Source organism: Pristiophorus japonicus, unplaced genomic scaffold (genome assembly GCF_044704955.1).
Source record: "Pristiophorus japonicus isolate sPriJap1 unplaced genomic scaffold, sPriJap1.hap1 HAP1_SCAFFOLD_29, whole genome shotgun sequence".
NCBI classification, from domain to species: domain Eukaryota; kingdom Metazoa; phylum Chordata; class Chondrichthyes; family Pristiophoridae; genus Pristiophorus; species Pristiophorus japonicus.
Window position 1 is genome coordinate 829,060 of NW_027252668.1, and position 14,692 is coordinate 843,751.

The window sequence follows — 14,692 nt, forward strand, 5'->3', positions numbered from 1 at the left end:
CAGGAGGCGACCTCCCAGCCGACCGTCTACCGCCGGGTCAACAAGCTGGCCAAGGCCCGGCCCGGCAGGGCCTTCAACCCCGTCATCGGGCGTCCCATCCAGCTGCCCGACCTGACTGCCAACGCCCGCAAGGACGACATCACCAAGGTGTTGCAGACCCTACAGCTGATCCGGGCACGCAGCGAAGGAGCCATGACTGAGCCTGGTCGAGACCACCTCACCTACGCACAGTACGCCGACTAGATGAAGGACACAAGCGCTATTGAAGCGTCTGAATCAGAAGAGGAAAAAAAAAAAAGACCCTCCCCCCCTCCCCACCTTCTCTCACAAAAAAAAACCCACCAACCAATAAAACAAATCACTCACAGTGCGTCTGGCCAGTCTGGTCCAGGAATAAAAGCTCCCTTTTTATAAACGATTGCAAGACGATGAGTGTCGTTTCTGAGTGTTTGCTGGACAGTCGTGCACAAAACATCCTGGGCCAGTTGCCACGATCAGCGGTGAACATCATTCTGTTAGTGACATGCTCCGTCCAAATCTCTCCATCAACCGTCCCAATCATACAGAGTAAAGCTCCCCCTACACTGTCCCATCAAACACTCCCAGGGCAGGTACAGCACGGGGTTAGATACAGAGTAAAGCTCCCCCTACACTGTCCCATCAAACACTCCCAGGGCAGGTACAGCACGGGTTAGATACAGAGTAAAGCTCCCTCTACACTGTCCCATCAAACACTCCCAGGGCAGGTACAGGGGGTTAGATACAGAGTAAAGCTCCCTCTACACTGTCCCATCAAACGCTCCCCGGGTAGGTACAGCACGGGTTAGATACAGAGTAAAGCTCCCTCTACACTGTCCCATCAAACACTCCCAGGGCAGGTACAGCACGGGGTTAGATACAGAGTAAGCTCCCTCTACACTGTCCAATCAAACACTCCCAGGGCAGGAACAGCACGGGGTTAGATACAGAGTAAAGCTCCCTCTACACTGTCCCATCAAACACTCCCAGGGCAGGTACAGCACGGGGTTAGATACAGAGTAAAGCTCCCTCTACACTGTCCCATCAAACACTCCCAGGGCAGGTACAGGGGGTTAGATATAGAGTAAAGCTCCCTCTGCACTGTCCCATCAAACACTCCCAAGGCAGCTACAGCACGGGTTAGATACAGAGTAAAGCTCCCTCTACACTGTCCCATCAAAGACTCCCAGGGCAGGTACAGGGGGTTAGATACAGAGTAAAGCTCCCTCTACACTGTCCCATCAAACACTCCCAGGGCAGGTACAGGCGGTTAGATACAGAGTAAAGCTCCCTCTACCCTGCCATCACACACTCCCAGGACAGGTACAGGGGGTTAGATACAGAGTAAAGCTACCTCTACACTGTCCCATCAAACACTCCCACGACAGGTACAGGGGGTTAGATACAGTGTAAAGCTCCCTCTACACTGTCCCATCAAACACTCCTAGGGCAGGTACAGGACGGGTTAGATACAGAGCAAAGCTCCCTCTACACTGTCCCATCAAACACTCCCTGCGCAGGTACAGCACGGGTTAGATACAGAGTAACGCTCCCTCTACACTGTTTAAACACTCCCAGGGCAGTAACAGGGGGTTAGATACAGAGTAAAGCTCCCTTTACAATGTCCCATCAAACACTCCCAGGGCAGGTACTGCATGGGGTTAGATACAGAGTAAAGCTCCCTCTACACTGTCCCATCAAACACTCCCAGGGCAGATACAGGGGGTTAGATACAAAGTAAAGCTCCCTCTACACTGTCCCATCAAACACTCCCAGGGCAGGTATAGCACGGGTTAGATTCAGAGTAAAGTTCCCTCTACACTGTCCCATCAAACACTCCCAGGCCAGGTACAGCACGGGTTAGATACAGAGTAAAGCTCCCTCTACACTGTCCCATCAAACACTCCCAGGCCAGGTACAGCACGGGTTAGATACAGAGTAAAGCTCCCTCTACACTGTCCCATCAAACACTCCCAGTGCAGGTACAGCACGGGTTAGATACAGAGTAAAGCTCCCTCTACACTGTCCCATCAAACACTCCCAGGGCAGCTACAGGGGGTTAGATACAGAGTAAAGCTCCAGCTACACTGTCCCATCAAACACTCCCAGGACAGGTACTGCATGGGGTTAGATACAGAGTAAAGCTCCCTCTACACTGTCCCATCAAACACTCCCAGTGCAGGTACAGCACGGGTTAGATACAGAGTAAAGCTCCCTCTACACTGTCCCATCAAACACTCCCAGGGCAGGTACAGGGGGTTAGACACAGAGTGAAGCTCGCTCTACACCGTCGGACCAAATGGACAGCAGAAGGTGAGAAGCAGAGCTGGGTGTGTGTTGGTGGCGATGTGTCTGACTTCCGTCCCTCAGCCCCCTCCCCCATTGCCCCCTCGGTGTGTGTGCGCGGGTGCCTCTCTCTCTCTCTCTCCATCTCTCCCTCTCTCGCTCTCTCTCCCTTTCCCTCCCTCTGCAGGGCGAGCCCCCCACCCCTGCCCCCACCCTGCCAATGACGTTCTACCAGCTGTGGGGCCAGTGGAACCCCCTGGACGAGTGCTTCGCCTGGATCCGGGAGAAGGTGCCGTCGGGCCGGAGGGGGGAGGCCCTGGGCCTGGCGTCGGGCCGGGGTGGGGAGGGGCAGGAGGCGACCTCCCAGCCGACCGTCTACCGCCGGGTCAACAAGCTGGCCAAGGCCCGGCCCGGCAGGGCCTTCAACCCCGTCATCGGGCGTCCCATCCAGCTGCCCGACCTGACTGCCAACGCCCGCAAGGACGACATCACCAAGGTGTTGCAGACCCTACAGCTGATCCGGGCACGCAGCGGAGGAGCCATGACTGAGCCTGGTCGAGACCACCTCACCTACGCACAGTACGCCGACTAGATGAAGGACACAAGCGCTATTGAAGCGTCTGAATCAGAAGAGGAAAAAAAAAAAAAGACCCTCCCCCCCTCCCCACCTTCTCTCACAAAAAAAACCCACCAACCAATAAAACAAATCACTCACAGTGCGTCTGGCCAGTCTGGTCCAGGAATAAAAGCTCCCTTTTTATAAACGATTGCAAGACGATGAGTGTCGTTTCTGAGTGTTTGCTGGACAATCGTGCACAACACATCCTGGGCCAGTTGCCACGATCAGCGGTGAACATCATTCTGTTAGTGACATGCTCCGTCCAAATCTCTCCATCAACCGTCCCAATCATACAGAGTAAAGCTCCCCCTACACTGTTCCATCAAACACTCCCAGGGTAGGTACAGGGGGTTAGATACAGAGTAAAGCTCCCTCTACACTGTCCCATCAAACACTCCCAGGGCAGGTATAGGGGGTTAGATACAGAGTAAAGCTCCCTCTACACTGTCCCATCAAACACTCCCAGGGCAGGTACAGCACGGGTTAGATACAGAGTAAAGCTCCCTCTGCACTTGTCCCATCAAACACTCCCAGGGCAGGTACAGCACGGGTTAGATACAGAGTAAAGCTCCCTCTACACTGTCCCATCAAACACTCCCAGGGCAGGTACAGCACGGGTTAGATACAGAGTAAAGCTCCCTCTACACTGTCCCATCAAACACTCCCAGGGCAGGTACAGGGGGTTAGATACAGAGTAAAGCTCCCCCTACACTGTCCCATCAAACACTCCCAGGGCAGGTACAGCACAGGGTTAGATACAGAGTGAAGCTCCCTCTACACTGTCCCATCAAACACTCCCGGGGCAGGTACAGCATGGGTTAGATACAGAACAAAGCTCCTTCTTCACTGTCCCATCAAACAGACCCAGGGCAGGTACAGCACGGGTTAGATACAGAGTAAAGCTCCCTCTAAACTGTCCTTTCAAACACTCCCAGGGCAGGTACAGCACGGGTTAGATGCAGAGTAAAGCTCCCTCGACACTGTCCCATCAAACACTACCAGGGCAGGTACAGCATGGGTTAGATACAGAGTAAAGCTCCCTCGACACTGTCCCGTCAAACTCTCCCAGGACAGGTACAGGGGGTTAGATACAGAGTAAAGCTCCCTCTACACTGTCCCATCAAACACTCCCAGGGCAGGTACAGCACAGCGTTAGATACAGAGTAAAGCTCCCTCTACACTGTCCCATCAAACACTCCCAGGGCAGGTACAGCACGGGGTTAGATACAGAGTAAAGCTCCCTCTACACTGTCCCATCAAACACTCCCAGGGCAGGTACAGCACAGGGTTAGATACAGAGTAAAGCTCCCTCTACACTGTCCCGTCAAACACTCCCAGGACAGGTACAGGGGGTTAGATACAGAGTAAAGCTCCCTCTACACTGTCCCATCAAACACTCCCAGGGCAGGTACAGCACAGCGTTAGATACAGAGTAAAGCTCCCTCTACACTGTCCCATCAAACACTCCCAGGGCAGGTACAGCACAGGGTTAGATACAGAGTAAAGCTCCCTCTACACTGTCCCATCAAACACTCCCAGGGCAGGTACAGGGGGTTAGATACTGAGTAAAGCTCCCTCTACACTGTCCCATCAAACACTCCCAGGGCAGGTACAGGGGGTTAGATACAGAGTAAAGCTCCCTCGACACTGTCCCATCAAACACTCCCAGGGCAGGTACAGCACGGGGTTAGATACAGAGTAAAGCTCCCTCTACACTGTCCCATCACACACTCCCAGGACAAGTACAGCATGGGTTAGATACAGAGTAAAGCTCCCTCTACACTGTCCCATCAAACACTCCCAGGGCAGGTACAGGGGGTTAGATACAGAGTAAAGCTCCATTTACACTGTCCCATCAAACACTCCCAGGGCAGGTACAGGGGGTTATATACAGAGTAAAGCTCCCTCTACACTGTCCCATCAAACACTCCCAGGGCAGGTACAGGGGGTTAGATACTGAGTAAAGCTCCCTCTACACTGTTCCATCAAACACTCCCAGGGCAGGTACAGGGGGTTAGATACAGAATAAAGCTCCCTCGACACTGTCCCATCAAACACTCCCAGGGCAGGTACAGCACGGGGTTAGATACAGAGTAAAGCTCCCTCTACACTGTCCCATCAAACACTCCCAGGACAGGTACAGCACGGGTTAGATACAGAGTAAAGCTCCCTCTACACTGTCCCATCAAACACTCCCAGGGCAGGTACAGGGGGTTAGATACAGAGTAAAGCTCCCTCTACACTGTCCCATCAAACACTCCCAGGGCAGGTACAGGGGGTTAGATACAGAGTAAAGCTCCGTCTAAACTGTCCCATCAAACACTCCCAGGACATGTACAGCACGGGTTAGATACAGAGTAAAGCTCTCTCTGCACTGTCCCTTCAAACACTCCCAGGGCAGGTACAGGGGGTTAGATACAGAGTGAAGCTCCCTCTACACTGTCCCATCAAACACTCCCAGGGCAGGTACAGGGGGTTAGACACAGAGTGAAGCTCGCTCTACACCGTCGGACCAAATTGACAGCAGAAGGTGAGAAGCAGAGCTGGGTGTGTGTTGGTGGCGATGTGTCTGACTTCCGTCCCTCAGCCCCCTCCCCCATTGCCCCCTCGGTGTGTGTGCGCGGGTGCCTCTCTCTCTCTCTCTCCATCTCTCCCTCTCTCGCTCTCTCTCCCTTTCCCTCCCTCTGCAGGGCGAGCCCCCCCACCCCTGCCCCCACCCTGCCAATGACGTTCTACCAGCTGTGGGGCCAGTGGAACCCCCTGGACGAGTGCTTCGCCTGGATCCGGGAGAAGGTGCCGTCGGGCCGGAGGGGGGAGGCCCTGGGCCTGGCGTCGGGCCGGGGTGGGGAGGGGCAGGAGGCGACCTCCCAGCCGACCGTCTACCGCCGGGTCAACAAGCTGGCCAAGGCCCGGCCCGGCAGGGCCTTCAACCCCGTCATCGGGCGTCCCATCCAGCTGCCCGACCTGACTGCCAACGCCCGCAAGGACGACATCACCAAGGTGTTGCAGACCCTACAGCTGATCCGGGCACGCAGCGGAGGAGCCATGACTGAGCCTGGTCGAGACCACCTCACCTACGCACAGTACGCCGACTAGATGAAGGACACAAGCGCTATTGAAGCGTCTGAATCAGAAGAGGAAAAAAAAAAAAAGACCCTCCCCCCCTCCCCACCTTCTCTCACAAAAAAAACCCACCAACCAATAAAACAAATCACTCACAGTGCGTCTGGCCAGTCTGGTCCAGGAATAAAAGCTCCCTTTTTATAAACGATTGCAAGACGATGAGTGTCGTTTCTGAGTGTTTGCTGGACAGTCGTGCACAAAACATCCTGGGCCAGTTGCCACGATCAGCGGTGAACATCATTCTGTTAGTGACATGCTCCGTCCAAATCTCTCCATCAACCGTCCCAATCATACAGAGTAAAGCTCCCCCTACACTGTTCCATCAAACACTCCCAGGGTAGGTACAGGGGGTTAGATACAGAGTAAAGCTCCCTCTACACTGTCCCATCAAACACTCCCAGGGCAGGTATAGGGGGTTAGATACAGAGTAAAGCTCCCTCTACACTGTCCCATCAAACACTCCCAGGGCAGGTACAGCACGGGTTAGATACAGAGTAAAGCTCCCTCTGCACTTGTCCCATCAAACACTCCCAGGGCAGGTACAGCACGGGTTAGATACAGAGTAAAGCTCCCTCTACACTGTCCCATCAAACACTCCCAGGGCAGGTACAGCACGGGTTAGATACAGAGTAAAGCTCCCTCTACACTGTCCCATCAAACACTCCCAGGGCAGGTACAGGGGGTTAGATACAGAGTAAAGCTCCCCCTACACTGTCCCATCAAACACTCCCAGGGCAGGTACAGCACAGGGTTAGATACAGAGTGAAGCTCCCTCTACACTGTCCCATCAAACACTCCCGGGGCAGGTACAGCATGGGTTAGATACAGAATAAAGCTCCTTCTTCACTGTCCCATCAAACAGACCCAGGGCAGGTACAGCACGGGTTAGATACAGAGTAAAGCTCCCTCTAAACTGTCCTTTCAAACACTCCCAGGGCAGGTACAGCACGGGTTAGATGCAGAGTAAAGCTCCCTCGACACTGTCCCATCAAACACTACCAGGGCAGGTACAGCATGGGTTAGATACAGAGTAAAGCTCCCTCGACACTGTCCCGTCAAACACTCCCAGGACAGGTACAGGGGGTTAGATACAGAGTAAAGCTCCCTCTACACTGTCCCATCAAACACTCCCAGGGCAGGTACAGCACAGCGTTAGATACAGAGTAAAGCTCCCTCTACACTGTCCCATCAAACACTCCCAGGGCAGGTACAGCACGGGGTTAGATACAGAGTAAAGCTCCCTCTACACTGTCCCATCAAACACTCCCAGGGCAGGTACAGCACAGGGTTAGATACAGAGTAAAGCTCCCTCTACACTGTCCCGTCAAACACTCCCAGGACAGGTACAGGGGGTTAGATACAGAGTAAAGCTCCCTCTACACTGTCCCATCAAACACTCCCAGGGCAGGTACAGCACAGCGTTAGATACAGAGTAAAGCTCCCTCTACACTGTCCCATCAAACACTCCCAGGGCAGGTACAGCACAGGGTTAGATACAGAGTAAAGCTCCCTCTACACTGTCCCATCAAACACTCCCAGGGCAGGTACAGGGGGTTAGATACTGAGTAAAGCTCCCTCTACACTGTCCCATCAAACACTCCCAGGGCAGGTACAGGGGGTTAGATACAGAGTAAAGCTCCCTCGACACTGTCCCATCAAACACTCCCAGGGCAGGTACAGCACGGGGTTAGATACAGAGTAAAGCTCCCTCTACACTGTCCCATCACACACTCCCAGGACAAGTACAGCATGGGTTAGATACAGAGTAAAGCTCCCTCTACACTGTCCCATCAAACACTCCCAGGGCAGGTACAGGGGGTTAGATACAGAGTAAAGCTCCATTTACACTGTCCCATCAAACACTCCCAGGGCAGGTACAGGGGGTTATATACAGAGTAAAGCTCCCTCTACACTGTCCCATCAAACACTCCCAGGGCAGGTACAGGGGGTTAGATACTGAGTAAAGCTCCCTCTACACTGTTCCATCAAACACTCCCAGGGCAGGTACAGGGGGTTAGATACAGAATAAAGCTCCCTCGACACTGTCCCATCAAACACTCCCAGGGCAGGTACAGCACGGGGTTAGATACAGAGTAAAGCTCCCTCTACACTGTCCCATCAAACACTCCCAGGACAGGTACAGCACGGGTTAGATACAGAGTAAAGCTCCCTCTACACTGTCCCATCAAACACTCCCAGGGCAGGTACAGGGGGTTAGATACAGAGTAAAGCTCCCTCTACACTGTCCCATCAAACACTCCCAGGGCAGGTACAGGGGGTTAGATACAGAGTAAAGCTCCGTCTAAACTGTCCCATCAAACACTCCCAGGACATGTACAGCACGGGTTAGATACAGAGTAAAGCTCTCTCTGCACTGTCCCTTCAAACACTCCCAGGGCAGGTACAGGGGGTTAGATACAGAGTGAAGCTCCCTCTACACTGTCCCATCAAACACTCCCAGGGCAGGTACAGGGGGTTAGACACAGAGTGAAGCTCGCTCTACACCGTCGGACCAAATTGACAGCAGAAGGTGAGAAGCAGAGCTGGGTGTGTGTTGGTGGCGATGTGTCTGACTTCCGTCCCTCAGCCCCCTCCCCCATTGCCCCCTCGGTGTGTGTGCGCGGGTGCCTCTCTCTCTCTCTCTCCATCTCTCCCTCTCTCGCTCTCTCTCCCTTTCCCTCCCTCTGCAGGGCGAGCCCCCCCACCCCTGCCCCCACCCTGCCAATGACGTTCTACCAGCTGTGGGGCCAGTGGAACCCCCTGGACGAGTGCTTCGCCTGGATCCGGGAGAAGGTGCCGTCGGGCCGGAGGGGGGAGGCCCTGGGCCTGGCGTCGGGCCGGGGTGGGGAGGGGCAGGAGGCGACCTCCCAGCCGACCGTCTACCGCCGGGTCAACAAGCTGGCCAAGGCCCGGCCCGGCAGGGCCTTCAACCCCGTCATCGGGCGTCCCATCCAGCTGCCCGACCTGACTGCCAACGCCCGCAAGGACGACATCACCAAGGTGTTGCAGACCCTACAGCTGATCCGGGCACGCAGCGGAGGAGCCATGACTGAGCCTGGTCGAGACCACCTCACCTACGCACAGTACGCCGACTAGATGAAGGACACAAGCGCTATTGAAGCGTCTGAATCAGAAGAGGAAAAAAAAAAAAAGACCCTCCCCCCCTCCCCACCTTCTCTCACAAAAAAAACCCACCAACCAATAAAACAAATCACTCACAGTGCGTCTGGCCAGTCTGGTCCAGGAATAAAAGCTCCCTTTTTATAAACGATTGCAAGACGATGAGTGTCGTTTCTGAGTGTTTGCTGGACAGTCGTGCACAAAACATCCTGGGCCAGTTGCCACGATCAGCGGTGAACATCATTCTGTTAGTGACATGCTCCGTCCAAATCTCTCCATCAACCGTCCCAATCATACAGAGTAAAGCTCCCCCTACACTGTCCCATCAAACACTCCCAGGGCAGGTACAGCACGGGTTAGATACAGAGTAAAGCTCCCTCTACACTGTTCCATCAAACACACCCAGGGCAGGTCCAGCACGGGTTAGATACAGAGTAAAGCTCCCTCGACACTGTCCCATCAAACACTCCCAGGGCAGGTACAGCACGGGTTAGATACAGAGTAAAGCACCCTCTACACTGTCCCATCAAACACTCCCAGGGCAGGTACAGCACGGGGTTAGATACAGAGTAAAGCTCCCTCTACACTGTCCCATCAAACACTCCCGGGGCAGGTACAGCACGGGTTAGATACAGAGTAAACCTCCCTCTACTGTCCCATCAAACACTCCCAGGGCAGGTACAGCATGGGGTTAGATACAGAGTAAAGCTCCCTCTACACTGTCCTATCAAACACTCCCAGGGCAGGTACAGCACGGGTTAGATACAGAGTAAAGTTCCCTCTACACTGTCCCATCAAACAATCCCAGGGCAGGTACAGCATGGGTTAGATACAGAATAAAGCTCCCTCTGCACTGTCCCATCAAACAGACCCAGGGCAGGTACAGCACGGGTTAGATACAGAGTAAAGCTCCCTCTAAACTGTCCTGTCAAACACTCCCAGGGCAGGTACAGCACGGGTTAGATGCAGAGTAAAGCTCCCTCGACACTGTCCCATCAAACACTACCAGGGCAGGTACAGCATGGGTTAGATACAGAGTAAAGCTCCCTCGACACTGTCCCATCAAACACTCCCAGGGCAGGTACGGCACGGGTTAGATACAGAGTAAAGCTCCCTCGACACTGTCCCATCAAACACTACCAGGGCAGGTACAGCATGGGTTAGATACAGAGTAAAGCTCCCCCTACACTGTCCCATCAAACACTCCCAGGGCAGGTACAGGGGGTTCGATACAGAGTAAAGCTCCCTCTACACTGTCCCATCAAACACTCCCAGGGCAGGTACAGCACAGGGTGAGATACAGAGTAAAGCTCCCTCTATATTGTCCTATCAAACAATCCCAGGGCAGATACAGTATGGTTTAGATACAGAGTAAAGCTCCCTCTAAACTGTCCTGTCAAACACTCCCAGGGCAGGTACAGCACGGGTTAGATGCAGAGTAAAGCTCCCTCGACACTGTCCCATCAAACACTACCAGGGCAGGTACAGCATGGGTTAGATACAGAGTAAAGCTCCCTCGACACTGTCCCATCAAACACTCCCAGGGCAGGTACAGAACGGGTTCGATACAGAGTAACGCTCACTCTACACTGTCCCATCAAACACTCCAAGGGCAGGTACAGCATGGGTTAGATACAGAGTAAAGCTCACTCTACACTGTTCCATCAAACACACCCAGGGCAGGTGCAGCACAGATTAGATACAGAGTAAAGCTCCCTCTACTCTGTCCTGCCAAACACTCTCAGGGCAGGTACACCACGGGTTAGATACAGAGTAAAGCTCCCTCTACACTGTCCCGTCAAACAATCCCAGAGCAGGTAGAGCATGGGTTAGATACAGAGTAAAGCTCCCTCTGCTCTGCCCCATTAAACACTCCCAGGGCATGTACAGCACGGGTTAGATACAGAGTAAAGCTGCCTCTACACTGTCCCATCAAACACTCCCAGGGCAGGTACAGGGGGTTAGATACAGAGTAAAGCTCCCTCTACACTGTCCCATCAAACACTCCCAGGGCAGGTACAGGGGGTTAGATACAGAGTAAAGCTCACTCTACACTATCCCATCAAACACTCCCAGGGCAGGTACAGCACGGGGTTAGATACAGAGTAAAGCTCCCTCTGCACCGTCCCATCAAACACTCCCAAGGCAGGTACAGCACGGGTTAGATACAGAGTAAAGCTCCCTCTACACTGTCCCATCAAACACTCCCAGGGCAGGTACAGGGGGTTAGATCGAGAGGAAAGCTCCCTCTACACTGTCCCATCACACACTCCCAGGACAGGTACAGGGGGTTAGATACAGAGTAAAGCTCCCTCTGCACTGTCCCATCAAACACTCCCAGAGCACGAACAGGGGGTTAGATACAGAGTAAAGCTCCCTCTACACTGTCCCATCAAACACTCCCAGGGCAGGTACAGGGGGTTAGATACAGAGTAAAGCTCCCTCTGCACTGTCCCATCAAACACTCCCAGGGCAGGTACAGCACGGGGTTAGATAGAGAGTAAAGCTCCCTCTACACTGTCACATCAAACACTCCCAGGGCAGGTACAGGGGGTTAGATAGAGAATAAAGCTCCCCCTACACTGTCCCATCAAACACTCCCAGGGCAGGTACAGCACGGGTTAGATACAGAGTAAAGCTCCCTCTACACTGTCCCATCAAACACTCCCAGGGCAGGTACAGCACAGGGTTAGATACAGAGTAAAGCTCCCTCTACATTGTCCCATCAAATACTCCCAGGGCAGGTACAGCACGGGTTAGATACAGATAAAGCTCCCTCTACATTGTCCCATCAAACACTCCCAGGGCAGGTACAGCACAGGGTGAGATAGAGAGTAAAGCTCCCTCTACATTGTCCCATCAAACAATCCCAGGGCAGATACAGCACGGGGTTAGATACAGAGTAAAGCTCCCTCTACACTGTCCCATCAAACACTCCCAGGGCAGGTACAGCAGGGGTTCGATACAGAGTAAAGCTCCCTCTATACTGTCCCATCAAACAATCCCAGGGCAGGTGCAGCACGGGATTAGATACAGAGTAAAGCTCCCTCTACTGTCCCATCAAACACTCCCAGGGCAGGTACAGCATGGATTAGATATAGAGTAAAGCTCCCTCTGCACTGTCCCATCAAACACTCCCAGGGCAGGTACGGCACGGGTTAGATACAGAGTAAAGTTCCCTCTACACTGTCCCATCAAACACTCCCAGGGCAGGTACAGCACAGGGTGAGATACAGAGTAAAGCTCCCTCTATATTGTCCCATCAAACAATCCCAGGGCAGATACAGCAAGGGTTAGATACAGAGGAAAGCTCCCTCTACACTGTCCGATTACACACTCCCAGGGCAGGTACAGCATGTGTTAGATACAGTGTAAAGCTCTCTCGACACTGTCCCATCAAACACTCCCAGGGCAGGTACAGAACGGGTTCGATACAGAGTAACGCTCACTCTACACTGTCCCATCAAACACTCCAAGGGCAGGTACAGCATGGGTTAGATACAGAGTAAAGCTCACTCTACACTGTTCCATCAAACACACCCAGGGCAGGTGCAGCACAGATTAGATACAGAGTAAAGCTCCCTCTACACTGTCCCATCAAACACTCCAAGGGCAGGAACAGCACGGGTTAGATACAGAGTAAAGCTCCCTCTACACTGTCCCATCAAACACTCCCAGGGCAGGTACACCACGGGTTAGATACAGAGTAAAGCTCCCTCTACACTGTCCCATCAAACACTCCCAGGGCAGGTACAGCACGGGTTAGATACAGAGTAAAGCTCCCTCTACACTGTCCCATCAAACACTCCCAGGGCAGATACAGGGGGTTAGATACAGAGTAAATCTCCCTCTACACTATCCCATCAAACACTCCCAGGGCAGGTGCAGCACGGGGTTAGATACAGAGTAAAGCTCCCTCTACACTGTCCCATCAAACACTCCCAGGGCAGGTACAGCACGGGTTAGATACAGAGTAAAGCTCCCTCTACACTGTCCCATCAAACACTCCCAGGGCAGGTACAGCACGGGTTAGATACAGAGTAAAGCTCCCTCTACACTGTCCCATCAAACACTCCCAGGGCAGGTACAGCACGGGTTAGATACAGAGTAAAGCTCCCTCTACACTGTCCCATCAAACACTCCCAGGACAGGTACAGGGGGTTAGATACAGAGTAAAGCTCCCTCTACACTGTCCCATCAAACACTCCCAGGACAGGTACAGCACGGGGTTAGATACAGAGTAAAGCTCCCTCTACACTGTCCCATCAAACACTCCCAGGGCAGGTACAGGGGGTTAGATACAGAGTAAAGCTCCCTCTACACTGTCCCATCAAACACTCCCAGGGCAGGTACAGGGGTTTAGATACAGAGTAAAGCTCCCTCTACACTGTCCCATCAAACACTCCCAGGGCAGGTACAGGGGGTTAGATACAGAGTGAAGCTCCCTCTACACTGTCCCATCAAACACTCCCAGGGCAGGTACAGGGGGTTAGATACAGAGTAAAGCTCCCTCTACACTGTCCCATCAAACACTCCCAGGGCAGGTACAGCTCGGGGTTAGATACAGAGTAAAGCTCCCTCTACACTGTCCCATCAAACACTCCCAGGGCAGGTACAGCACGGGTTAGATACAGAGTAAAGCTCCCTCTACACTGTCCCATCAAACACTCCCAGGGCAGGTACAGGGGGTTAGATAGAGAGTAAAGCTCCATCTGCACTGTCCCATCAAACACTCCCAGGACAGGTACAGCACGGTGTTAGATAGAGAGTAAAGCTCCCTCTACACTGTCCCATCAAACACTCCCAGGGCAGGTACAGGGGGTTAGATAGAGAGTAAAGCTCCCTCTGCACTGTCCCATCAAACACTCCCAGGGCAGGTACAGGGGGTTAGATACAGAGTAAAGCTCCCTCTACACTGTCCCATCAAACACTCCCAGGGCAGGTACAGGGGGTTAGATACAGAGTAAAGCTCCCTCTGCACTGTCCCATCAAACACTCCCAGGGCAGGTACAGGGGGTTAGATACAGAGTAAAGCTCCCTCTACACTGTCCCATCAAACACTCCCAGGGCAGGTACAGGGGGTTAGACACAGAGTAAAGCTCGCTCTACACCGTCGGACCAAATGGACAGCAGAAGGTGAGAAGCAGAGCTGGGTGTGTGTTGGTGGCGATGTGTCTGACTTCCGTCCCTCAGCCCCCTCCCCCATTGCCCCCTCGGTGTGTGTGCGCGGGTGCCTCTCTCTCTCTCTCTCCATCTCTCCCTCTCTCGCTCTCTCTCCCTTTCCCTCCCTCTGCAGGGCGAGCCCCCCCACCCCTGCCCCCACCCTGCCAATGACGTTCTACCAGCTGTGGGGCCAGTGGAACCCCCTGGACGAGTGCTTCGCCTGGATCCGGGAGAAGGTGCCGTCGGGCCGGAGGGGGGAGGCCCTGGGCCTGGCGTCGGGCCGGGGTGGGGAGGGGCAGGAGGCGACCTCCCAGCCGACCGTCTACCGCCGGGTCAACAAGCTGGCCAAGGCCCGGCCCGGCA

General features: G+C 53.8%; 1 protein-coding gene across 1 annotated transcript; it reads right to left on the bottom strand.

Annotated features, from left to right (window-relative positions):
• Positions 1-239: 239 nt before the first annotated feature.
• On the bottom strand, positions 240-14,446 carry LOC139248104 (octapeptide-repeat protein T2-like; the record flags this gene model as incomplete). The annotated part of the gene is made up of 4 exons (XM_070871854.1): positions 240-271; positions 2,430-2,518; positions 8,650-8,728; positions 14,401-14,446. Coding segments are annotated over 4 exons (246 nt in total), but the record flags the coding sequence as incomplete, so codon positions are not given.
• Positions 14,447-14,692: the final 246 nt, after the last annotated feature.